At 37.1% G+C, this 27016-nt stretch overlaps 1 protein-coding gene across 8 annotated transcripts in view; it reads left to right on the top strand.

Moving 5' to 3' along the window:
• Positions 1–27016, top strand: part of nphs1 (NPHS1 adhesion molecule, nephrin) — a 185646-nt gene that overhangs the window by 142958 nt on the left and 15672 nt on the right. For all 8 annotated transcript variants that reach the window (XM_089121041.1, XM_089121039.1, XM_089121045.1 and 5 more), the window contains 12 exons: positions 4544–4685; positions 6465–6589; positions 6865–7033; positions 9054–9183; positions 11243–11415; positions 14925–15065; positions 15474–15611; positions 20309–20430; positions 21004–21166; positions 23084–23240; positions 24982–25133; positions 26310–26421. In XM_089121041.1, the coding sequence (XP_088977167.1) occupies positions 4544–4685; positions 6465–6589; positions 6865–7033; positions 9054–9183; positions 11243–11415; positions 14925–15065; positions 15474–15611; positions 20309–20430; positions 21004–21166; positions 23084–23240; positions 24982–25133; positions 26310–26421 (1724 nt within the window). The remainder of the gene's footprint in view (positions 1–4543; positions 4686–6464; positions 6590–6864; positions 7034–9053; positions 9184–11242; positions 11416–14924; positions 15066–15473; positions 15612–20308; positions 20431–21003; positions 21167–23083; positions 23241–24981; positions 25134–26309; positions 26422–27016) is intronic.

Consider the following 27016-nt stretch of genomic DNA (forward strand, 5'->3'; position numbering starts at 1 on the left):
TATATATATAATTCTACACCGTGCACCCACATATATTATGTAAACACAAACTTTTATTTTGGATGCGATTAATGGCGATTAATTGTTTGACAGCCCTAAAACTATTATTTTATGTGGCACTCTGAAGCTGTTTACATGTTTTGCTTTTGATAGGTTCATCCACAATACAAACTACCATCTAAGCACTCACATGAGCCATTTCACCGACAGAGAGGTGTAGCTCTTGATTAAAGGAATATTTTTTCAATTATTGTGTGAAATAAAGCCGGCGACCCTTGAACCGAGAGTGATTCAAAGTCTCCATCAAGAATGTGCTTTTACTCTAGATTCTATTAGTTACTACATAATATTCTGCGAGATCAGGGGCTTTTAGAGTCTCTCTTTTTTTAATCTCCAGCTCTTCCTCTCCAGAGGTTGATTTGAATGAAACATAAGTGAATAAAAGCCGAGCCGAGGCTACTCTGTGCTTCACAGGACACTCCTTGTTCATTTGGAGGTGTTTTACATCTGATCTTTAATTTACATGCCGGTGTTAATTTATTATTATTATTATTTTTCTCTCCGAGCTACTCTTTATGATATTTTCAGATTAGATTAGCCGTAAGTAACCATGAAGCCAGGGTCAACTCTCTGAATAGGAGTAAATTAGAGCTTAGCAAATGAGCAGCATTAAAAACTCCCAAAACTGCCAATTGTAGTCAGCATCAAAAATAGAATTTGCCATTGTCTTTTCTTCTATATTGTGTTACAGTGTATATCAGATTGAATGTGATTTTTCACATGGGTGGGAATCTTTAGGCTGCTCATAATCCTATTCCAAAATGTTTTCTTGAGCTACTTTTTTATTTATTGATTAATCTTATTTATTATTTTTATATAATTAGACAAGCAATAAGTACTCTTTAAAATAATTATAAAAAATGATTAAATCAATTACATGTGAAGAATTTTAAATAGGCTATATAAACTAACGCATTCTCATCCTAGGGAGTCATATACGGACGCTTTTGCAAATGCATATACATCCTACGCACATGGCACCCTTTAGCGTCAATATAACACTCTTCAGTTATGGGTAGGTTTAGATCTGGGGTAGGGTTAGTGTTACACCACTAGGAGGCGCCTTCTGGCCCATATATATATATATATCTATGTCTATTGACGCTAAAGGGTGCCATGTGCGTTGGATGTATACGCATTGTCAAAAGCGTCACTGTAATGGTGCGTTCACACTGGATGCGAATAGCGCGTCAGGCGCAAATGATTTCAATGTTAAGTCAATGAAAAGACGCGTTGCGCGCGTAAAATTCCTGCGGCGCAAATGAAGCGTAGAGCATGGCGCTGTAGACACGAATACGCCTCATTCGTGCGTCAAGTTTGCACAAATGGCGCGAATTGAGCGTTGCGCACAAATTATTTAGTTAGTGCTATTTTTGTATTCACACGTTTGAAGCGAATTCACATCTGCCATCCGAGTTGAAAAATCTGAACTTTGGCGTCAATTCGTGCCACGTTAACCAATCAGGAGCCTAGCTGCTTGCTGCTTGGCGAAGGATCTGGATGCTTCAATAAATTATTTTATAATATGACTAAATTCCTGGTGTGGTTCTAATGCACAACAAAGCAAATATTTTACCACTTAAAACTTTTTTTCAATATACGAGACACGTTCATTTTGTATTGAATGTTATTTATTCCATATCTAGATTATATGAAATAGTATTATGATGTAAAGACAACCAACATGCATAAGTTCGTGTCTGGATGTGAGAATGAAAAAAAAAATCACAGTACAGGTTAATAACTTTTGGAAGCTGGCTCTATTTATCATCAAACAAATGACAGATTAGATGGATGAGGGCGAGCGTGATCCTCGCTCCGATGCGGGACAACAGGTTGTCAAACTGGCCGTGGGAAAGGCGGAAGTACCGCTGACAGCGGCCATCATCGAGTGCAGTTCCTAGAGTGGGCAAATGGTGAAACTCACCAAACGGTTCGCCTCTGAAGGGTCCTGCGGACACAAATACGGCTACGATGATCCCCTCTTCAGAGCAAATAAAGAGCGGTGACTCTCTTGATGAATGATCGATCAACATAAAAAAAGATGGCCGCCAATGGGTTTCGATTCTGACGTGCATAAATTTCGCTTCAAAGTTTTGTTTTTACGCGCGTCAGTTTCACTCTTGACGCGCAAATTAACAAAAAGTGGTCAAGCGTCAAACTACGCGGTAGACCCGAATTTAACGTGCTACTCGCGTCCGGTGTGAACGAACACACAATAACACACTTCGGTTATGGGTACGTTTAGGTCTGGGTTAGGGTTAAACCACTAGGAGGCGCCTTCTGGCCCATAAATATCTGCATCTCATATTGACGCTAAAGGGTGCCATGTGCGTTGGATGTATACGCATTGTCAAAAGCGTCAGTTTATGACACCATGGGATGAGAACGGGCAGGAAACTAATATATCTTTAAAACTTAAAATCTAGTAAATAAAATAAAAAAACATACTACCAACGATAAACAAATATTTCTTTCAGTATTTAACACTAGATTGTCTGAATGTTTTCCATACAAGAGCTGTGAGTGATTTCTCTTTTTCTCAGCTTTACTGTTGTTGGAATGTTACCGATGACATTTTCCCTCTTTACCAAGTATTTAAAATTGAAGCAGCCTTCTGTCGGTGCGTTTCATATTTTTAATATAAGACCACTGCATTCTAAACAACAATAATAAATAATGTCCTTGTAATTCACACCAACCTTTCCGGACTTCATTAAAGGTTCGTATAATGGTGTGTGTGTGTGTGTGTGTGTGTGTGTGTGTGAAGAATTGGAAGCAAGCAGAATGCACACGTAGTGTCATCACTAATCTGCGTTTTAAAACTAAGCTCAGAATCGTTAGAGATAGAATCTTTTCTCCCATCATAATGTATAGTATATGACTGACACAAATATTACATAAACTAAGTATAAACTGTCCTTTCCTTTATGCCAGGCCTATACACTCTAAAAAATGCTGGGTTGTTTTAACCCAATTTTGGGTAAAATATGGACAAACCCAGCCATTGGGTTTGATTTTTAAATTACATTTTTTACCCAATAGCTGGGTTTGTCCACATTTTACCCAAAATTGGGTTAAAACAACCCAGCATTTTTTAGAGTGTATGCGTAGCGTGGCTTGATGCTTCATCTGCAGTCTGCTTTACTCTGTCAAGTGACCAGAGTGTAGAAAATACACTCTAAAAAATGCTGGGTTGTTTTAACCCAATTTTGGGTCAAATATGGACAAACCCGAAATGTTGGGTTAAAAATGTAATGTAAAAATTTAAGCCAACGGCTGGGTTAGTCCATATTTGACCCAAAGTTGGGTTAAAACAACCCAGCATTTTTTAGAGTGTAGTGTGTTATCATATACTGTAGTTATATTATCAATTGTTCAGCCCTAGTTCACAGTGCCATTATGCTTGCCACACACTTGAAGATTTCAACCCCGATTTAAGGCACAATTTGCACCCCCCAATAAAAGATTTGAATGGTCCAATTCGAGGCTTGTCGCTACTGACTTTTTGTCCAAAAAAATCCTCAATTGTGTGGTTTTATTATGATCATTTTACATAACCCGAACAGATCAAGTTGGAGCCTCTCGAACCCAATTTGTACTCTTCTTACTTAAAGCGTCAGTTAGATGACAGTAGATGGGTGGGTTTAGGTATGGGGTAGGGTTAGGCTTAGACGCGCTCCTTGGGCGTCATCTTACTGACACTAAAGGTAATGGAAAATCATTTTGATTTCATGGTGGCTTTAAAATAATGTAAATAATCAAGTGAAATTTTGGTTTCAACATTTTCCCCAGAAGGCCTAATAGAAATCAGATGGTTTATAGGCTACTTTCAATTTGTGTCATCTTGTCATGTTGTCATCTTTCAAAACAAGTTAAGAGCCGTGGCTTTCCTAAGTGTTACACTCAGTCGGGTTCAAAGATGAAGAAGATTAAAAGAATAAAAGTATTTAATACGTGAAATAAGCACAGATAATCCACAGAGCCAATGGCAACGGAACGTCTAGCACAAGCTCAAACACAAATAATAACCGACTCTGAAGGCAGGGAAACGAGGAACTTTAATTTAACAAACTAAAAGACTAACAGCTGTGATCTCATCTATCACCATAGTAACTAATGAATGCGGGAACAGGGACAACAGAACACCAAGAAGCAAAGTAAAAGTTCATAAAAATGTAACTAAAACAAATAACTAAATAATCCTCACACTAAGTTACATCTGTTATGCAGTTAGTGCGATAGTAGAGCCACAATGTATTCCACCACTTTTTTTTTTCTCTTGGTTTTAAGTGACCATATGTCAAATCACATCAGTTTTAAGAATGTGTGCCATCAAAGAGAGTGGATCATGGTGGTATAATTTGATGTTTTCACTCTTGTGTGGAAAGAGTATTATGTTACCTTATACTGGCTTTTTATGATGACCATATTTTGTTCTCAGTAAAACTGTAACGTCTCAGATGAAATATTTGTGTTGCAGGGGGACAATGGTGGGATGATGACGATGTCTAACCTGACACATAAAGTGTCACGTGAGGACAACGGTCTTCCTCTGACTTGTGAGGCGTTCAACAAAGGCACCCGCTTCTCTAGTGTTCGATCTGAAGAGCTCATCGTTTACTGTGAGAGACCATTGACATTTTTATCTAACATTTAGGTGGAATGATCCCTGATAAATTAATTATTTCATTTTTTTAACTGGTACAGCAATCGGCAAAGTTATAGGTTTGTTTCCCAGAGCACACACCGTTGTGTTTGTTTTAGAGAAATGAATGCTTGTTTAGCAAGGACGCATTAATTTGAACAAAAGTGACCGTGAAGACATTCGTGATGTTACAAAAGATTTCTATTTTTTTATTTTGTTTAAATGCTGTTCTTTTGTACTCAATTAAATTATTCTAAAAAATGTATCACGGTTTCCAGTTGCACGACTGTTTTCAACATCGATAATCGATAAAGTTTCTTGATCAACAAATCATCATATTTGAAGGATTTCTGATGGATCATGTGATGCTGGAGTAATGATGCTTTGCCATCACAGAAATAAAATACATCTTAAAGGTGCACTTTGTGATTTTTAGCGACATCTGTTCGGTTGCGAGTTGAAATGCTCAGCCCACTGCTCACCCCTCCCTTTTGAAAAAGCTACGGTGCCTAAAACAAACATTATGTCGTGTGAGACAGCAGAAAATAGCCAGATTAAGCCAAGAGTGTGTAACATTGTCACTGTTTCTGAACCACAGTCCTATCCAACATCATGGATAAAGTTTACAAAGCCATAGTCAGGTGAGGATCAAGGGTCTTAATGTAATATAATAATAGTAATCAGCTGATTGTCTTACAAATGCAACCAGCACTTTTCTCCCCACATAGTAAACCCATTATACACCGTGGGAGAAGAACCACATGAAACTATGCAGCTATATATTTTTATGAGCTGTTACTGCCTTGACGTGTCCATATGAGCCCAAGGTGTGCACGGCAAAAATGACATGATTTTAACAGCGCGTGCCTCCGCATCCCATAGACACCAATAACTACGCACAATACACTTTTTTTTTTTCTCTGATTTTGAAAACTCTTCGCGATTTACTTAAAATGATAATGCTTCCAAGATCGACCTGTCGACTGCGATCGACGGGTCGGTGATTTCTGTAACATACTGTTTTATGGTCAATGACAAGAGTACTAATCAGCTGTCTCACGAACGTAACCAGCACATTTATCCCCACATAGCAAAGCCATGACACAGCGAGGGAGAACTAAGTTACATGAAACAATCCAACTACATATTTTACACCACTGAAAAGGGAAAAGTAACCACTCACGGTGTCTATGGCTAGATTCTAGCTTTCTGCTGCTTCCCTTTCAAGTTAGTGACAAAATGCACTCTGTAGCGCTGTTAGTTTGCTGTCCGCTACTGTAGAAACATGGCGACACAATATGTCGACCTTCATAGAATGGGATGCCCGCGGTTATGTAGATATAAATTATCTCATTCTAAGGTAATAAAAGCATTATGGTTTATTAGAAAAAATGATTTTAAAATTACTATTTTATTTACAATTATTATACATTTAAAATTGTAATTATTACACATTGCGCCTTTAAAGTACTGTATATTAATAGAAAACATTTAGTTTTTTACATCTCAATATTACAGCTTTACTGTATTTTTTATCAACTAAATGTAGCCTTTGTGAGCATAAGAGACTTCTATCAAAAACATTTAACAATTGTTAGCGATCCCAAACATTTGAACTGTAGTGACTGAGTAAAATGAATCCATTGTAATTTGGATAAAAACGTCTAAAATCTAAAATAAATAAATGTAAACATGATGCACTTTTTTTCAAACGTCTCATGAATGCACTTTTAATGTCTGTTCGTCTTATTCTTAGATCCTCCTCAGAAGGTGTGGTTAGATGCTCCTCCACCAAACGTCTTCTTACACGCTGGTACAACTCTCCGTTTAGTGTGTTTCTCCAGTGGTGGAAATCCCACAGGTCAGCTGGTGTGGTTGAAGGTGTGTAGTGACTTGAAAGCTTTTGTTTTAATTTCTTTTAATTATATTACTGTTTTTTTTTTAAAGTTTTAATTCTAAACTGTTTTAATTATTCTGATTTCTTTTGATTATTTAAATTTTTTCTATGTAAAGCACTTTGAATTACCATTATGTATGAAATGTGCAATATAAATAAACTTGCCTTGCCTTTTGTTGATGTGGTTTTAGTAACAAGAATGTTTTGTTAATTCTGCCATTAAAAATCCTTCGTGTGTGTGTGTGTGTGTGAACTACAGAACAACAAAGTCATGCAAACCGCATCGAAACAGGTGTCTTCAGAGCGTGGTGTGTCACGAGATCTCCTTCTCACCCTCCAGCCCAGCGACAATCTGGCCACCTACCGCTGCGACTCCTCCAACAAAGCCAAGAAAGTGCTCTCCGCTCAAAGCAAACTCAGGGTTTTGTGTACGTTTCTAAACCCGCCTCACATGATACTGTGCTGTGTACATGCGAAACCATGTCAGTAATTTGGGTTAGTGTGGTGTACTTCTTAACTCCATAAACTAAATGAGCCAAAACATTATGACCACCTGCCTAATGTGTCGTTGGTCCTCCGTGTGCTGCCAAAACAGCGCTGACCCATCAAGGCATCGACTCTAGTCTACAAGACCTCTGAATGTGTCCTGCAGGGTTTGGCACCAAGACACTAGAAGCAGATCCTGTAGGTTGCGAGGTGTAGCCGCCAAACATTTTGGTCCAGCATATCCCACAGATGCTCAATTGGATTGATATGATCTGGGGAATTGGGAGACCATATATATAAATAGCCTATCATATAATAAGGCGCAATCTCAATTCACCCCTTGGCCCTACCCCTTATTTTCGAGTGTACCCCTTAGTTACAAGGGCCAAACGAGTTGAAATATTCCCCTACGAAATGGAACAACCCTTCATGAACCCGATACGTCATCAGTCGTCAGTGATGGCTCTGCCGTTACGGGGTTTTTACAGGATTTCTCCATGACAACAATTGACAATCAGCGGAGCTGCTCTTAACTTTGAATAAACATGATGGTTATAACATTCCTTCCTTCTTTTCTGATCGGAAGGGTAATTTATTATACCATTTCTTAATTTAAATCACTATAGTAGAAGCCATCTTGCCGGTTATTTGCAATGCATTCTGTGAACTTTCTCGTAGCCTCTGAAAAATCTCTGTTTCGAGGGCTATGTAGCCCTACCCCTTCGCCCTATACCCCTTGATCTCAACAAGAATCGGGACACCCTACCTCTAGATGTGAACGTGCAAAATGGAGGGGTAGGGCCAAGGGGTGAATTGGAATTGAGCCTAAGTGTTCAACGAGTACAACTATTTAGTGTGTGCAGTGAATAGAACTGTCATCATAGAGTTGATCATAACATTTTCTTGTTACGCTTAATATATGTATCTATCTTGTAGGAATTGTTAAAGGATTAGTTCACTTCAAGAATTAAAATTTAGTTTTGGAAAATGATCATTTGGCTAGATAAGTCCCCCTTATTCCGGGTCTGGGATCGTGTAGAGTAGAGCCAATTGAAGATTCATTGAAACTACAATTTAGACCTTCAACCCTTTGGTTCCCGTTGAAGTCCTCTATATGGAGAACAATCCTGGAAAGTTTTCCTCAAAAACCTTCATTTATTTTCGGAGAAAGAAAGACATGAGTATCTTGGATGAGGTGGGTGTGAGTAAAATTTATTGCGAGGTGAACTAATGCTTTAATTGTTTGTGTTTGAACCAACACAGTCTCATGAAGATGCGTATCTATACCACGAATGTCATTTCTCGTGGCATTTATACGCCAAAAATGGTTTTTGCGTGCTTATGCTATGCACTAAAAAACCCTGGGGTAGGTTTAGGGGAGTTTGTGCGTATTATACGCCAAAAACTCCGTATCATATGCCAACCCAGTCTCATCCCAAGACGTCATATAACTGACGTTTTGGGACGTCTTTTGACCATACGTCAATATTCGCCTTTTTAGGGCCCCCTTAAACGTCGGTAGATGAGGTTATGGGATCCTAACTCTACCCCAGACCTAAACCTAACCCGTCACCTAACTGACGTTAAAGGTAAAGCGTCAGTTGTATGACGGCCCGGGATCGCCATCTACCGACGTTTAAGGGGGCCCTAAAAAGGCGGATATTGACGTACGGTCGAAAAACGTCCCAAGACGTCAGTTATATGACTTTTTGCGATGAGACTGTGTTACATATGCACGCAAAAACTGTTTTTGGCGGCTAAATGCCACGAGAAATGACATTCGTGCTATAGATACGAACTTTCATGAGATTGGCCTGTTTGAACTCTGTCTTGTGAGTTCTGAAGAATCTGTAAATGTCAATTAGCACAACTTCTTTTTGAATATGCCTTAAAATGAGTATACACTATGGCAATCCACACTCACATTCTAATTGGTTGTTCTTTGTGTTGTCCCTCAATCAGTTCCCGCAGTGAGCGTGAAGATCGTGGCCAAGCAGAAGGAGCTGCGAAGGGGTCAGACTCTGGATCTGGACTGCCTGGCTGGCAGCAGCAATCCCACTGCAAATATCAGCTGGAGTTTGGGCCCTGTCATGTACTAAAACACTCACTTATACAAGCAGCACCACATCATTACACACATGCACAACTCACTGCTAATACTGTATCACTTAGTTTAACACCCCCAAGGGCAGTTCTCACCACCCATCTAATTTATTCACATCAATAAAACTGAAGAGCGTTGACTCTTGATTCACAAAACGCAGGTAAATACATCATGAGCCAGGTTTCCATCCAAGGTTTTTTTTTTATTTACTTATTTTTTTTTTTTTTTAAGTGGTTTAGCGCTTTAAAATTTGTACCCATATAGCTGATGGAAATGCCAAGTATCTATCGTTTTTTGCCGACACTAGCATATACATACATTTTAGCATATACATTATATGTCGTTACTTCAAATGACATGAAAAACTAGTTTGGAAACACTTCTTGTTGAGAAAAAGAAACACAAATTTAATGTAGTGTCACATGACAGAATCTGCCTATACAGCATCTGCATTCGTAGTGTTGTTCCCATAAAGCACTGTTTCTCTGTACAAAATTCGAAGGCACATTAATCATATTTATATAATTCAATTGTATAATCAGTTATTTTATTACTATTGGTAAGAACCATCCATCATTCATCCGTTTTTTTACAATCTGAAAAAGTTAATCTGACAAATATATTGCTTGATTGAGTATTGGTCTAAATAGTCTTATAATTAATAATTTTGTGCATACAATTTAATTACAAATAATAAAGTTTTGTTTCAAAATGGATGAGGAAAATATATCGCCTTGCGAAATTAAGGTTTTTGATGAAAACATTTCAGGATTTTTCTCCATATAATGGACTTTATTGGTAACCAAACGGTTCAAGGTCCAAAAGACAGTTTCAGTGCAAACTGTTCAAAGAGCTTCAAACGATTCCAGACAATGAATAAGGGTCTTATTTAGCGAAATGATCACTCATTTAAAAAATAAATAAATAAATAACAAAGTTTAAGTTTTATAAGCTCAAATGGTCGCCTTGCTCTGTTCTGTTCGTGATTCTCCTGTTTGAACTCGTTCATCAAAATGAACAAATCTTTTCCAGAGTCAATTCGTTCGTTTCGTTCGTTGAATGATCCAAATGACATGAAAAAAGATTTGTTCATTTTGATAAAGGAGTTCGAACAGGAGAATCACGAACGCGCATAACAGAACAGAGCAAGGCGAGCATTTGTTTTTTGTTGAGCATTTTTTTTAAGGATTTTTTTTTTATGGATCCTAAAATTTAAAGGACAAATGAGCTTCCCTGTGAACAAAACCATGGGCTTCGTCCCATAAATGCAGTTACATGCAGTCCTGTCAGACTTCTATATAACATTTCCTAATTTAGTAATAGGTCTATTATTTGTGTAAATAGTAAGCAGTAAACTGGCTAATTTCAATTGTCTCATTTCTCTTAGCATTTTACAAATATTTGCGGTGCTAAAGATACAATAGGCCTGTCATTTGCGATATACGGGAAATTATGTATGGAAACGACTTGAGGGAAGATACTGGATGGAAACTTGGCTATATCCAGTCTCACTGGGGTGCATTTCAGATGAATTTGGCTCTTGATATTTTTTATGCTGAGTGTGCAGTAATAGAAAAGTGTGAAATGTTAGCAAAGGCTGATAGGCAGTTTGGAAACCTTTTTTTAACTTCAGTATTAGATTTCGACTGGCAGCTGGTGATCACTAAGTCGTTAGCTTGTTAGAGTCTGTCTCTGCCGCCGTCAATATGTAGCCATTTAGAGAGAAAAAAATCTTTACATCAATTGTGAGCAGATCAGCTTTTATTTCTAAAGAAATTCAGCTATAAAATTACAGTGCTTGTGAGCAGAGGAGGGACCCGCTTCAAGTTTTATAGGGTTTCAGGTTTGTCGAATGGTGCCCACGGGACCCTAACGCATGTCGGGCAAACAAAAAGATTTCACAGCAGGTGAACACTACTGTGGAAGGCTTTATCGAATATTCATAGTCTATTTTGCAGTGTTGCTCCATGGGGATGTTTTTGAAATTCTTCTTTGTATAAAATATCCATGAGAAAAAACGTTGTAAGCTTGACTTTCACTCTCTCAGGCTGAAAGGAGTTGACCAGGCTCCTAAAAAGGCTGAATTTGGTGGGATGTCCCGAACCAGTAAGCTGTCGCTCAATCTTGGCTCCCATCACTGGAAGAAAAGGATCACCTGCCAGGCCTTCAGTAACGTGCTGTCCGAGGGTGTCAATAACTTCTACAGTCTCAATGTGCTCTGTGAGTAATCTTTTATTTATTTTTTTAACTTGTATGAATGTGTTTACTTGGACTGTCTGCTGACTATGCATTTATAGTCAATGAAATTGATCATGACTAATTGCACAGATAATCAATTAAATAATTAGCTGGAGCTGAGTAAGGGACTTTAGGAGTTGTACTGTACATTTTGTTTCCATATTATTGAACATAAGCCATTTTGTAAGCCTCTGCACAAAATTCATTGATTTATTTTTTTTATAATGGGTTTCGGACTGGCATGTTTAAATTTCAGCACATCACCTTTGCATCGGTTGCCTGTAAAACTTTGACAGTATAGAATTCCAAATTTTAATTTTGGTTTTTGGATCATTCCATAAGTCGATGTGTCCACACAATCCAGTGAGACCTCTCAGATCGGGACATGTAAGATTGCTGTCCGAGTCCTTCTCTTGCTCCAGACTGAAGCACCGTGGTGAACGAGAATATGCTAATTCCGATGCTTTGGAACAATCTTCATCTATTCATCAGTTCATTCTCTTTTTGTTTTCAAATCTATGTTTACATCATATTTATATGAGCAGATGAGGATGGTTTCAAATATAAGTCAAATAGTTTTATAGTATTGTTTTGAATTTATGTTAATACTATTGTAACATTAACATAACACAGCCGGTGACGTGGACACGATGAAGATTTTAAACCCGGAAGATGAACCCCCCCCCCCCCCTCCCCTTCTCAGAATCTAAGAAAATTTGGTTTGGGGTTTCATGACCCTTTAAGGGTAATTTTATCTACATGCTTTGGTGAACCCAGGGTTTTTTGTTTTTTAACTGTGCTTTATTAAAATAAATAAAATAAAATAAATAATTGGACAATTTAATCATTTACCATATTTATCCCATAAGAAAATTAAACAAGTAAATTATCCCATTTTTTAATGATTTATAAAAAAATAAAATAATAATTAGTCATTGCATTATTTCTAAATATTGCAATGTCTTTTTTTTTTTTAGAAATCATTAAATAATGGGATAATTTACTTAAAATAATTAATTTATTTACTTTTTCATAAATAAATTAAAGAGATTCATTATTTACTTCCCATTAATTACTTTATTTATTTATTTATTTACACTAGTGTGTTATTTTTATACAATAAATTGATAGCCTTAGTTTTAACATGAGTTTGGTTGCTGTAGCTTACTGGTATGAAGATTGAATAATTCCTGCTAATGTGTATAGCGTGTGTTTGTGTGTGTTTTTTGTGTGTCTTTGTGTCTGCAATGATTATGGTTTGACTTTGATGTTGTTTTGTCTGATCCAGCCTGCCACCTCTTCAAAGCCTGACACGCTTTGTGAGCATGAAGGAATGTCACTGTGTGTGTGTGTGTGTGTGTGTGTGTGTGTGTGTGTGTGTGTGTGTGTGTGTGTGTGTGTGTGTGTCTATTTGTGTGTGTCTGTCTGTGTTTGTTTTTCTATCCCAGTGGGGACTTCAAACTGAAAGCACACTGACTCATGGGGACTCGTGTCAGTCACTGTGGAGACCTAAATTGATGTCCCCATGAGGAAACAAGCTTATAAATCATAAATGACTTTTTTTGAAGAAAAAAAAAATGCAGAATTTTTTTTTTTATATAATTTTGGGGGGTAGGTTAAGGGGTAGGGTTAGTGTAAGGGGACAGAAAATACAATTTAGACAGTATAAAAACTGTGTGTGTGTGTGTGTGTGTGTGCCTCAACTATTTCAGAATCTCCACAGTTTGTGATTTGTGTAAGAACAGACCATAAATGATTACTTTGTTTGTTTCATTGTATTATATTATGATTATATTTTATCTTTCACTGTCCCAGTGTGTATGTGTGTTAAAATCTGCATTTGCATTTTCATTTGCTCTGAAGTGACACGATGTACATTAATGAGACAAAGACACAGAAGCCCCTCTGAGAGATCAGCAGTACAATAAATCACGCGCTTTATTCACACCCAGACCTTAGAGAGGAAAACGATTCAAAATCGCCTGCTTTCTCAAATCAGTTTTTATGAGCATTCGCTAAATTAACTTTTGCCCCATGTGAATTAAGAATGTTACTAGCCATGAACATGAGTTATTTTCACAATGTCTTTTAAACCTTTCTTCAGTAGTCCATCTGTAGCTCCTGGATTTGATTCACATCAAAACAATAGAATATTGTTCTTGTATTTTGCAATTTCTAAAAACATTACCATACATCTGTCCGGTGATAATTAACTCTCCAAAGCCAGTGTTTGCTTGCATTTCATACTTGTTATCCATTAAATGCATGAATGCTTTGGAAATCATTATTACATATTTGGGTCTAACATGGATCTCTACCTGTCCCGGCAATATAAACTCAAAATTACAGAAGAAGCAAATAAAGCATTTTATTTATTTATTTATTTATTTACCTTTTGGAGCTTGGAAGGGTGCAGTTTGAGCAGATGTGTTGTACCATTATCACTGTCCTCATTAGAGCTAATTTCCCAGAGCATTACGCATCTGGCTCATATTCACAATCTCAAACATATTCTCAAAACTATCATTTTCAACAGCTGACTGCTTCTTCACCAGATCCACCATCAAGTGACGGTGACTCTTATATTTGATTGTGTTCATTTGCAGTAAATCGCTCAGCTATTTCAAGTTTTTCTGATGATATTTCCTATTCTTTTGTTTTCTGCCTGCTGTAACTATGAGTGAAACGTCACTTTGTCATTGTGTATCAGACATTGAATTGCACTTATTCCGGCATCAAAGGTTAAATTATTGTTGTGCAGAATAAATATACTTACACTGTTATACACCTCGGGTTGTTAGCGACCCTATACATTTTTTTTCCACAAACGAATGTGAAAACAGCCATTATTTTATACATTTATATATATATATATATATATATATATATATATATACATTTTTAAGATAATCATTTTAAAATTATCATTTTTCTCTTCTATCCAGTAGTAAAATGAAGATAATATACCCCCTACATTGCCTACAAGAAGTAGATGGATTTTTTTTTTGACTAAGTGGCTGTATTTACATTTTAGTTGGACCTTTTTTTTTAATTGTGAAATTAATATACATGTATGATTTTATAATTAGAATTGAATATTTTAGAATTAATATATTTGTTTTCAATAAGAATTTATTCTTAAAACATATGTTAGGAATTTCACCAATTGAGCTTATTAAAATATATAATGCAAATATTTGAATACTTTTATTTAAAAATATTCAATTACAAAAATGTTGTGCCTTTTAAATCGACGTGCTTACATCAGTAAATACCGGCGTGTTAATTTGTGTCAGTACAGAGAACGTGTTAGTCTTGAATTAGAGCTGCTAATGTATGATGTGATTATTTGTTGACTATGTTTCTTGCGTACCGTATGGTGTAACAAGCACAGTTTGTGTAACTGACTCCTGTGTTCAACATGATGTTGCTCCCACATTAGCGCCTTCAAACGCATGTGATACATCTGTGTGTCGTTGTGTGTGATTCAGTTCCTCCAGAGTTTTCGGATGAACAGCCCGATCTGGTCCAGGTCATTGAGGATGAAACCGCCACACTTCCTGTGAAAGTCTTGGCCAATCCTGACGAAATCACCTGCGAGTGGATTTTTCAGGGCGAGAAGCTTGTGAAAGGTAATACGTGACACTATGAGCCATGTCACCTTCGCTCTAAACACTCAAACAGAAGCAAACACGCGTTGCCATATGCATTCTGAATAAAACATCGATGGATTCTGGCTCTCCACCTTGGCAGATGTGATCTCGTGATAATGTATGAGGCCTAAATGAGCGTCGCTGTCGCTCTGAATGTGCCTCAGAATTTCCGGTCTTCATCTCTGTTGAAAGCATCTCGGCAGTCCTGTGTCGAACTCCCTGTGGTATATTCCTCTAAAGAGGTTTCCCTGGGAGAAGTGTGTTTGCAGATAAGCCACCTGTTTCAGTGTGTATATATGCAGGATTTGAACGTTTGTGTTTGTTTTTGTGGAACTGTATTGTCGCTCTGTGATTCACTTGTTTCATGTCTCTGTATGTTTGCGACAGAAAGAGATCCTCGTTATCACTTCGATGACTGGACCCTGGAAATCGTGAACGTTTCTCGGCGAGACGGGGGCGATTACACCGTAGAGTGTTCCAACGCTGAGGGGAAGAACCACACAAAGCTCAAACTGGATGTACAGTGTGAGGAACCCCAAACTAACTCTGACACAATATCCTGATGATATGCAACCAGTTATGAATATAACACTTTATACTCCCTGGAAGCAAAAATACTATTTGAGAATGAGGAGTCATGTGCTGATTTGGGCGGGGTCTGAGCCGGTCGGCCATGATGGTAGGAGACGCTATCGGTTACCAGCGGCAACACCTTTAGAACCAGAGACGCGACTAAACAATCCAGAGCTCTTTCATTTTCACGTATTTATTATTTTGGCAGGACAGAGACGGATCTAAGAATACGAGGAAAAAAAAGTACGAAAGTAAAGCAACGCAAAAAGATAAGGCGAAAGAAAAGGGACCTTACAGGAACAAACTCACACAAAGCGCCAAAACAACGGTATTTGGAGAAGCAGCATCAATATATTGTTCTTTTGCACTAATAACAGTATTATTATTTTATTATTATTACTTATGTTGTCCATGAAACTTATGTTGTCCAAATATATATGTATATATATATATATATATATATACTATATATATATATATGAAGAGTTCAGATGCAAAAGCCTCTAAATGCCATTTGAAATTTTCTTCTTTAATGATGATTTTTTTATCAAACTTTTATATTTAAGTTCAATAATTTCACTTAAATAACAATTAATAGGTAATTATCATTGCAATTTAAGTGAAATCACTGAACTTAAAAATACAAGCTTGATAAATCATTCTAGAAGAAAATTTCAAATGGCACTTAGAGGCTTTTGCATCTGAACTCTTACTGTATATATATATATATATATATATATATATATATATATATATATACAGTTCTCAACAAATATTGTTAAGCCATATCAAGTTGTTTCAAATATTTATTTCAAAGAAATAAAAATGTAATGAACAAGGCACTCAAACAATAACAATCAATAACAATCGTTAACAATCGCTGTTGACAATCACAGTTGATTGGAAAAGAAATTCATATTAGCATGAGAGGTGACAGTCTTAGCTAATGAAATCTAATGCCACGTGAATTGAAGATGTTAGCATTTAATACTAAAATGTAATATGTATAAATAATTATTAATATAATCATAATGTATTGTCACAGTACAGTGAAAATCTCATTGAATTATTCAAATGCTAATTAATTTTTTTTTTCCCTCAGTATAAATTACCACAAAAGTTGCACCGCAAAGCCAATCTATGCTGTTCTCAATATTTGCACCACATATCTATTTGCCAATTCAAACCCACACAGACGTACACACACTTGAAAGTGAAACGGAGAGAAAGAGAGAGAGAGAGAGAAAAAAAGAAAGAAAGAGCACTCCCACTTCCTTAATGATTTAATAATAGCACTTCTTCAAATCTAGGCCTGCATGTTCCTAGCAAATCCTTCTGCGCTAATGGATCTCCTCGTCCTCGTACAATAGCATCTGACAGTGGTAGATATTCATTATGTATGGGCCATTTGAATAGCTTTTACCAATGGCACTGTTTTCCGTGCAGGCCCCCCTCTTTCTGCCCGTTAGGAACAATGCAGAGGAGGATTGTACACGCCAACACGCCACAGATTACACTGGTGGTAATGGCCCACTTGGTTGAGGATATGATCCTCCTGGGGGCAGGGATGGAGATGAGGCAGAAGAAAAGCATTGTGGGGTTTACCCTACGTGCCGAGGCAACCATTTTAGTTCCACTTTTCTAGGAACTTCAACACAACTTGCTTCTCAGAGGCAAAGCAGTGATATTTAATATTTTATTTGATTTTTATTAAATAATTTGTACATTATAGATGATAGATAGATAGATAGATAGATAGATAGATAGATAGATAGATAGATAGATAGATAGATAGATAGATAGATAGATAGATAGATAGATAGATAGATAGATAGATAGATAGATAGATAGATATACATGGCTGAATGAAATCCGCTTTTTAATGTGTTTTTTATTTTTTATTATTAATATCTGCTTTGCTTCCGCAGATGCAATTCTTCATTAATGTTCTCCGATCCATTTTAATAATACAGTTATCCTGACAGAGTGTGACAGATACTTTTTGAGGGGGCGTTAATTCTGTAGCCTTTCGCAGAGTGTTTTTAATTTGCCTCAGTAAGCATTACCTCTGTTCCAACATGTGCGGCCTGTGCTGTAGTGACAGCGACTTGAACACTGTTTGCAACCAGCCATGTAGGAATACCGGAGGATTGAAATAAAAGTGTTTCTACACTGCACATAATGGGGATGACATCACAACAGACCTTGATTTTAAAGGCTTTTTTTAACACACTGTGAATAATTCGTATTAGAGACGCACTGTATCGAGACTCTAGCATCAACACATCCAAATTTAGAAAATCAAACGCCGTATGTTAACTTTGGAATAGTTTGTGCTGTTGTCGAAATTGGCTGAGTTGGAAATTGAACTGTCCTGGCCCTGACAAAAGAAAAGCTACAATTAGTACACGCTGCTGAACACCTACTAAGATAGCTTTTTGAGGAAGTATATTAACCAAAATGTTTTGTTTTTGTTTTTTTGTTTTCATGGGAAGTGGTTAATGTTCACATGTAGCTCACCCTGTATGAAGCACCAGATACTTGACTAACTTTTGACTTAACTTGACTAAAGGTTGAATCATGTTGTTATACTAATGATTCGAAGGACTCTAAGCACAAAATATATAAAGCAAAGACCAATATTAGGTTAAAATGTTAGTTGGAGGTAATTCTATTAATATTTGTTTTACTAAATTAAATCATTAACTAAAGCTGAAACTATAAACACGCACACACACACACACATATATATATATATATATATATATATATATATATATATATGTAGTATGTGGGAGTAATTGTAAGAAAATGGAAGACATACAAGACCACTGATAATTTCCCTCGATCTGGGGCTCCTCGCAAGATCTCATCCGGTGGGGTCAAAATGATTATGAGAACGGTGAGCAAAAATCCCAGAACTACATGGAGGGACCGGATGAATGACCTGCAGAGAGCTGGGACCAAAGTAACAAAGTAACACACTACACCGAGAGGGACCCAAATCCTGCAGTGCCAGACGTGTCCCCCTGCTTAAGCCAGTACATGTCCAGGCCCGTCTGAATTTTGCCAGAGAGCATATGGATGATCCAGAAGAGGATTGGGAGAATATCATGTGGGTCAGATGAAACCAAAATTGAACTTTTTTGTCGTTATGTTTTGGAGGAAGAAGAATGCAGAGTTCCATCCCAAGAACACCATACCTACTGAGAAGCATGGGGGAGGAATGCTTCATATAGACACTCACACACATGGAAACAGGCAAAATGGAACATAACAATGACTGAAAACTAAACTAAAGTAGAGCATACACTTTTATATTATATTATATTAAATCTATTCTAAGATTAAATCTATTTTAACATTTGGCTCGATGTACATTATTCCGCTTATTACGCTCCCACTTATTATTCCACTTAAAGCTGCTTTGAAGCAATCTATATTGTTAAAAGCACTATATAAATGAAGGCGACTTGACTTAACTTGACTTGACACGGCTACTTATCACATAAATAAATAATTAGGCATAAAATATTGAGTCGGAATATATTAATGAGGTTATTTTATTCATTATTTTGCTATTACTTTAAACGCAAAGCTTCTGCAGAGAGAACAGCAAGCGGCAAGTTCAAACTAGATGCACATTTAAAGGGATACTCCACCATTTTTTTTTTCATTTTAAACTGTTATTCCATTAAGTAAGACGAGTTGATGCATACCTCTCTCGTTTCAGTGTGTGCACTCAATCGTTCTTACGCGCTTTGATTGCACTTAACTACTTCATTCAATATGGGCCAAGCAGAGAAGCGACCAAACACCTCCACATTTGCCTTATTTAAGTACCACAGCAAGTGATTGGGAGCACTTCGACTCAGCACATATATATCTATGGACTCGGCGCAGTAATATCATCACTCTGGAGAGTGAGAGGATTTTTCATGAGTGATGATATTACTACGCCGAGTCGAAGTGCTCCCAATCACTTGCTGTGGCATTCCGCCATACAATATAGTTATCCATTTTACACGCTTAGAAAACTGCAACTTTTTATTTTGTATCACCTTCTTGGTCGAGTTACGCTAAAAAAAAAAAACAAAAAAAAATTATGGAGTATCCCTTTAAGAGATACAGTACAGTCGTATGGCATATTACACAGCATTTCACCACATAAATAATTATAGGAGAGAGATTGAGATTATTAAGAGATTGATTTGAGATGAAACTATTCTAAAATCGTACCTGTTTGTTATCTTGGACTCCGAAAGCCAGGGTTCAAAGCAATCGTTGTAAATGGCAGCAGCTTCGTTTATATGAAACGAGAGAGAGTTGACACAACTGTACATGAAATATTGATTTGACACAGTTGAAATATTTTATTGGCTCACCAAATGCAAAACTTCCATGAAGAAAAAACGTTGCTAGCAAGCGTATAGCGCTGCTGACTTCAGTAACCCGGATAAGCCTGTGCTATCTGTTTTTAGCGGTTGTTATCGGTGCGCTGGACGGCGCGATTTACCAATCAGAATCAAGTATTCCACAGAGCCGTGTAATGATATATGAACTTATATGAACATTCTGTCACATTTTTTTTATGATAAGGTCACATAAATAAATTCTTCCCTTTATCGATCTTTTGGTTTGGTATCCAGATGCCCCGACTGTTCATATGAAGTCTGATCCTCTGTTTGTGAACTTGGGAGACACCGCTGACTTGATGTGTGTCGCTGATGCCAACCCCATCACCTCCAGTATGTTTTCATGGAAGTGGATGGTGAGTGATGTCTTTGTCACATCTGTTTTTCTTTATGTGTCCCTTTCTCTTTTCCTTATTCTCAGCCTTTCCCACTATATTGTCCTGTGTTAGGTGAGTTAACTCGCTATCTCTCTTTTTATCACCTCGATCTATCTCTCACATCTCTCCTCGTTGTCTCTAACACCCTCTTTCTCTCTGACTTGTCTTTTCTCACCATGCGTCACAGCTACTCTGTAATAAAGGTGCTATATTTCACCCTTCTAACTACAACAATGTCTCACCTTTATGCTTAATACTTCTGGTCTAAATGGAGAAAAATATCTTTCATTAAAGCCTCCTTTCCAAAGGGCCACATTTCTCAGTGTTAGCCGGCCGTTTCCTATCATTTGTGCGTCTATGGTGCCCCAAATTCTCAGTCAGTGTCTGTGATGCCTCAAGCCGCCCTCTTTCTTTGGATGTTTTTATGTGTGTTTGGGAAGTTTGTGAAGTCTTTGCCTGCCTTTGTAAATTTCTGACTTTTTTTTTTGTTTGTGAGTTTGTGGCTTTAATTTTTAGCTAGTTTACCTGGATATGTGTGTGTTTTACATATAGGGTGAAGAGGAAGTAGATGATCTGGGAGAGCAGAGTGAAGATGAAGGCACTGGTTTGTTAACTATATATGAGGTGACTCGTGACCGGGCAGGTTTTTACCAGTGTACAGCAGACAACGGCATAGCTCCTCCAGGCAGCGTAGAAGGACAGCTCATCGTGCGCTGTGAGTCACATCATGTACTATACTTGTTTAAGGTGGAAAAAAAGAGTTTATTTTTAGAGCTGTGTACTGAGTACAGAAATAATACCAGTGGTTATAAATGTAAATGAACATTGGTTTTGATTTCTTTTGTGAAATGATTTAATATTTTATAATAATACTTTTAATGAACTTTGCACTTTCTCATCAACTAAAATTTTACTTATTTTCGTCGACTAAATTAAGATGTAATTTTAGTTTGAGTAAAACAGAATGGATGATTAAATATTGACTCATTTGAAAGGATTTATGATTTTAAACACTGACTTGTATCCTATATATTTATATTTTAAAGCCATGCATTGTGTGAATAACAGACTAAATTTATTCAGTATAAAAAATGTATTCCAAAAATACATACTTCTGTTTAAACGTTTAAGTTTTTTTTTTTTTTTTTTTTTAGAAATTAATGCTTTTAGTCAGCAAGGGTACATTAAATTGATCAACAGTGACAGTAAAGACTCTTACGTTGTTACAAAAAAACATATTTAAAATAAATGCGGTTGTTTTAAATTTTCTATTACAGTTTTTCACAGTTGCTTTGGTATATTTTTCACATCACTATTTACATTTGCACAACAGTTAGTTCAACCTCCACAACATTTAGTCATTTGTGCACATCATAGCAGCAGCTTCTCATTCATTCCAACAAATTGCAAATGATTTTGGACATGCATCAATTGCTTTCATACAACTCTCTGCTGTTTTATAACATTATCACAATGTCATGTCAGTCAAAATTAACTATACTTGTGAATGCTGAATAGTCATTCCATATAAAACTAATAGTTTGAGTCATCACATACAAAAATGTTGAGCTAGTTGTCAAAATCTGTCAAGCTAATTTTGAATGGTTTTTTTATATTTTTTATATTTTTTCAAACAAAATCCTAAATTATTCTAAATTCTCAGGTGAACCTCTCTCTCTCTCTCTCTCTCTCTCTCTCTCTATATATATATATATATATATATATATATATGTGTGTGTGTGTGTGTGTGTGTATAAATATAAATAAGGGTGTCTTTTTTTTCTTTTGCACAATGCTGTGAACACATAAGCATTGCAAAGAGCATATTCAGTTAAAACGTGAAACATACATATTCAGTGTCTTGTACTAAATACACTAATGTGTAACTTTACTGTAGTTTTCAAATGGCTGTGCAAATAGTATATAGTGCTGTCTTGAGCATTTTCAGGCAGTGTCACCAAGATCTGACTTGCATTGGAAAACATTTACAGAGTTTGAAAACATAAACAATAGTGTCAGGACTTTTCATCTTGTATTCATTACTGACACTGACATGAATACTTGCTTTTGAGGAATGAGGTATCCATTTTTTTCCATGCTTTTGCAGGTTATCAACTAGGTTTTGCAGTTACTAATTGTTTTGAGAACTGCACAAACTGTAATAGTGATGTGAGAAATGCGCCAAAGCGACTGAGAAAAACTGTAATCAAAGAATAATGGAAAAGAAAATAATAGTTTCCACCAAAAAAAAAAAAAAAAAAAATTAAGCAACACGACTGTTTTCAGCATTGATAATAATATATATTTTTTTTTTTTCTCTCTGAGCTGCAAATCGTCATATTAGAATGATTTGTGAAGGATCATGTGACACTGAAGACTGGAGTAATGATAAAGAAAATTCACACAAATAAATTTCATTTTAAAATACATTTAAATAGAAAACAGTCATTACAAATTGTATCAGTATTTAACAATATCACCATTTTTATTAAAATAATTGCAGCTTTGATGAGCATAAGAAACATTTTTAAAAACCATTAAAAACGGTAATTAATTGAACGGTACTGTAGGCTATGTTCAGTTTCTTGTAAATGAGTACTGGTCTTCAAAACACTGTTCCATGTTCCTGCAGTTGCTCCAGAGCTTCAGAAGGGACCGCAGTGGAGAAAGGTGGCCAGCCGAGGGGATGGCGGCAATGATGCAAATGTGGTGTGTCAGGCACAAGGCGTTCCTCGTGTGCACTTCACCTGGACAAAGAATGGATTCCCCTTGGACTTGGGCAACCCCAGGTTGTCATAAGTACAGCTTCATCCAGTATTGGTTTTTAAGACCTGTTGTATTTGGTTTGGTTTGGTTTGTTGTCCTTTCGGAAAATGGAAAAAGACCCAAAATATTTTCTTCTAGTTAGCCTGTAGTATTATATTTGCATAATGTAAGATCAGTAGAAGACAATGGCGAGTTCCCATTTAAATAGCTGTGTGTGTTTTCAAGATGGTAGTTCTGCTGAGTGTTCTGCTGATCTATCTATCTATCTGAATTATATATACTCAAGGATTAATTAGGAACATCTGTTCAATTTCTCATTAATGCAATTATTTAATCAACCAATCACATGGCAGCTCCTTCAATGCATTTATGGGTGTGGTCCTGGTCAAGACTGAACTCCAAACTGAATGTCAGAATGGGAAAGAAGGGTGATTTAAGCAATTTTGAGCTTGGCATGGTTGTTGGTGCCAGACGGGCCGGTCTGAGTATTTCACAATCTGCTCAGTTACTGGGATTTTCACGCACAACCATTTCTAGGGTTTACAAAGAATGGTGTGAAAAAGGAAAAAACATCCAGTATGCGGCAGTCCTGTGGGCGAAAATGCCTTCTTGATGCTAGAGGTCAGAGGAGAATGGGCCGACTGATTCAAGCTGATAGAAGAGCAACTTTGACTGAAATAACCACCCGTTACAACCGAGGTATGCAGCAAAACATCTGTGAAGCCACAACACACACAACCTTGAGGCTTCAACAGCAGAAGACCCCACGGGTACCACTCATCTCTACTACAAATAGGAAAAAGAGGCTACAATTTACAAGAGCTCATCAAAATTGGACAGTTGAAGACTGGAAAAATGTTGCCTGGTCTGAAGAGTCTCGATTTCTGTTGAGACATTCAGATGGTAAAGTCAGAATTTGGCGTAAACAGAATGAGAACATGGATCCATCATGCCTTGTTACCACTGTGCAGGCTGGTGGTGGTGGTGTAATGGTGTGAGCCATGTTTTCTTGGCACACTTTAGACCCCTTAGTGCCAATTGGGCTTCGTTTAAATGCCACGGCCTACCTGAGCATTGTTTCTGACCATGTCCATCCCTTTATGGCCATCATCCTCTGATGGCTACTTCCAGCAGGATAATGCACCATGTCACAAAGCTTGAATCATTTCAAATTGGTTTCTTGAACATGACAATGAGTTCACTGTACTAAAATGACCCCCACAGTCACCAGATCTCAACCCAATAGAGCATCTTTGAGATGTGGTGGAACGGGAGTTTCGTGCCCTGGATGTGCATCCCACAAATCTCCATCAACTGGAATATGGTTTCCTATAAATTTGGCCAACATTTCTAAAGAATGCTTTCAGCACCTTGTTGAATCAATGCCACGTAGAATTAAGGCAGTTCTGAAGGCGAAAGGGGGTCAAACACAGTATTAATATGGTGTTCCTAATAATCCTTTAGGTGATAGCAGTCCATTTGACCAGTGGTTATCACATAAATGCAAATACAGACAAAACGGTGGTTTTGATTTCTGTTGTGAAATGATGAAATATGTTTAAATTAATACAGAAATTGCTTAATCATCTGCCAATCTGATAATAATCAGCCTAGTCTTTTTTGAATATTACTAACTCCAAAATTTTAAACGGCAGTGTATCAGTTCCTGCAAAAATAAAACAATTGAAATGTTATTTGGAATAATAATAAAACTGTGCTTTAATACTGAATGTCTCATTTGAGTGTTTGTTTGACCTTATACAGGTACGAGGAGAAGACGGTGGTGACCGGTACCGTCCACACCAGCATTCTGACCGTCATAAACGTCAGTGCAGCTCTGGACTATGCCATCTTCTCCTGCACTGCCCGCAACAGTATGGGAGAAGACTCTCTAGACATCCAACTCCTCAGCACCAGTACGTATAAAAAGGAAGTGAGCGGTTCAGGGCCAAGCTGGAATGGTCAGCTTTAGCTCTCTTGAACCCCACTGAAAGGTGAAAGTGAATTAGCATAAATGTATGAATAAATAAAAGCATAATAAATGAAAATAAACAGACACCGGTGTCTAGGCGACGCGTTTCTTATCTCCAACTCATAAACCCACACAATGATGAGGAGCAGAGCCATGAAAGAGAATCCTGCCCTACAATGAGATTGTTTTTCTCGACCTGAGCATCAATTAATTATGAAGTTGTGGTAATCAACATCCGCTCGTTTTCAGTCTGTCGTTTTATTTACAGAACAATTGGGTGGATCGATCTGTCTACCTCTCTCACACAATGACTACCACCCTCTCTCTTTGTTATACTAATTGTTACTTTTTTTTTTTACGTTGCAAAACCACCTCTCCATTTCTCCAGCATTGAGAGTATTATTTTCAGGAAATCTCCTTTAAAAAAATGCGCTCTCGATTACCATTTGGAAACCCTTGGCTTTAAAACTGCACACACATTGTTAACACACTAATAATGGAGATTTGTACCAAGGTTGTTATACAAAAAAATTAAAAAGAGATGAAATTCTGAATATTTATGGTACACTGAAAACATTTTTTTACTGATTCCTGACCACGAGAGCTAGTTCTATGTTGTACGCTCTTTCTTTCATTGCTCTCTCTCTCTCTCTCGCTCTCTCTCTGTGGAATCGACTCGGGCAGGCACGTTTTAATGTTTATCATAAAAACCATGAAATACAATCCAATATCCGCCTCTTTTTGTCCACACCTCCTTCTCTGATTTTACTGCCGTGAATATTCATAATTAATCTGACACAGCGATAATAAATTTTATTTGCCTCTTATCATCAGTCGACTGGGGAACAGAACGGTGCAGATTTTTGCTCCCTGCTTTGCTATTTCGGATTGACCCCTTCACTCTCTCCCATGAGTGCCAACAAGATAATTAACCAGTTTCATAGTGTGTTGACACACATATTTCTTTCTGTCCGTACAGTAGCCTGTTAATTTGATCTCTCGGCCTCTATGCTCCTCTTAAATAAACATTCTGGATGCAGTGCTAAATTATTTAGGTTGTAGTTTGTTTGTTTTTTTTTTTTTCTTATTTTAATGAGCTTGTGTTCTCTGTCTCTCTCAGACCACCCCGACCCCCCGTCCGACCTGAAGCTGCTCCGTGTCGACCATAACTCCGTGACTCTGGAGTGGATGCCCGGGTTTGACGGTGGTTTGACTCAGAACTTCCGTGTCAGGTGAAGTTGTCATAAATGCAGCTATGAGGTTTCTAAAACGTGGAGTTCGTTGTGGATATGTTTTATCTCTCGGTCTAGTGTGACAACACTGCAGACATTTCAGTTGGCTGATATGAATGTTTATCTAAGTCCATGGCATCATCATTTCTATGATTCCCTGATAGGAAAGGTATGTTTATTTCATAGTAATTCAGTCCTGTCTGGTTCAAAAGTTTGAGATTACGTTGAAAGTGTGGATTCAAAATCTGATTTAAACTTCAAATTTAAAAATAACGTGTAAAACTTTATTCCTCAAAGTGTAAAACCTCAAAAAAAGTCAGAAGGGAACATCTCAGGGTTGCATTCCTGCATCATCGTGTTGTCCCTTTAGGTGGGGTATGCAATAATACCGCACTGAGATCCCTCAAAAGGGAGCACAGGACATTTATGACGTAAAATTAATATGAAATGTTTAACATCCTGCACTCAAGGTGAGCACATTAAGTCCAGAAACTTAAACATTTCTTGTCCATTAATTCATTTTTTGGATAATTCTCAAATCATGCTGGATCACATAATAATCAGGTTTTACAAACCAAACATCAAATTATATTCA

Source organism: Pimephales promelas, chromosome 16, assembly GCF_988280905.1.
Source record: "Pimephales promelas chromosome 16, fPimPro1.hap1.1, whole genome shotgun sequence".
Taxonomy (NCBI): Eukaryota; Metazoa; Chordata; class Actinopteri; order Cypriniformes; family Leuciscidae; genus Pimephales; species Pimephales promelas.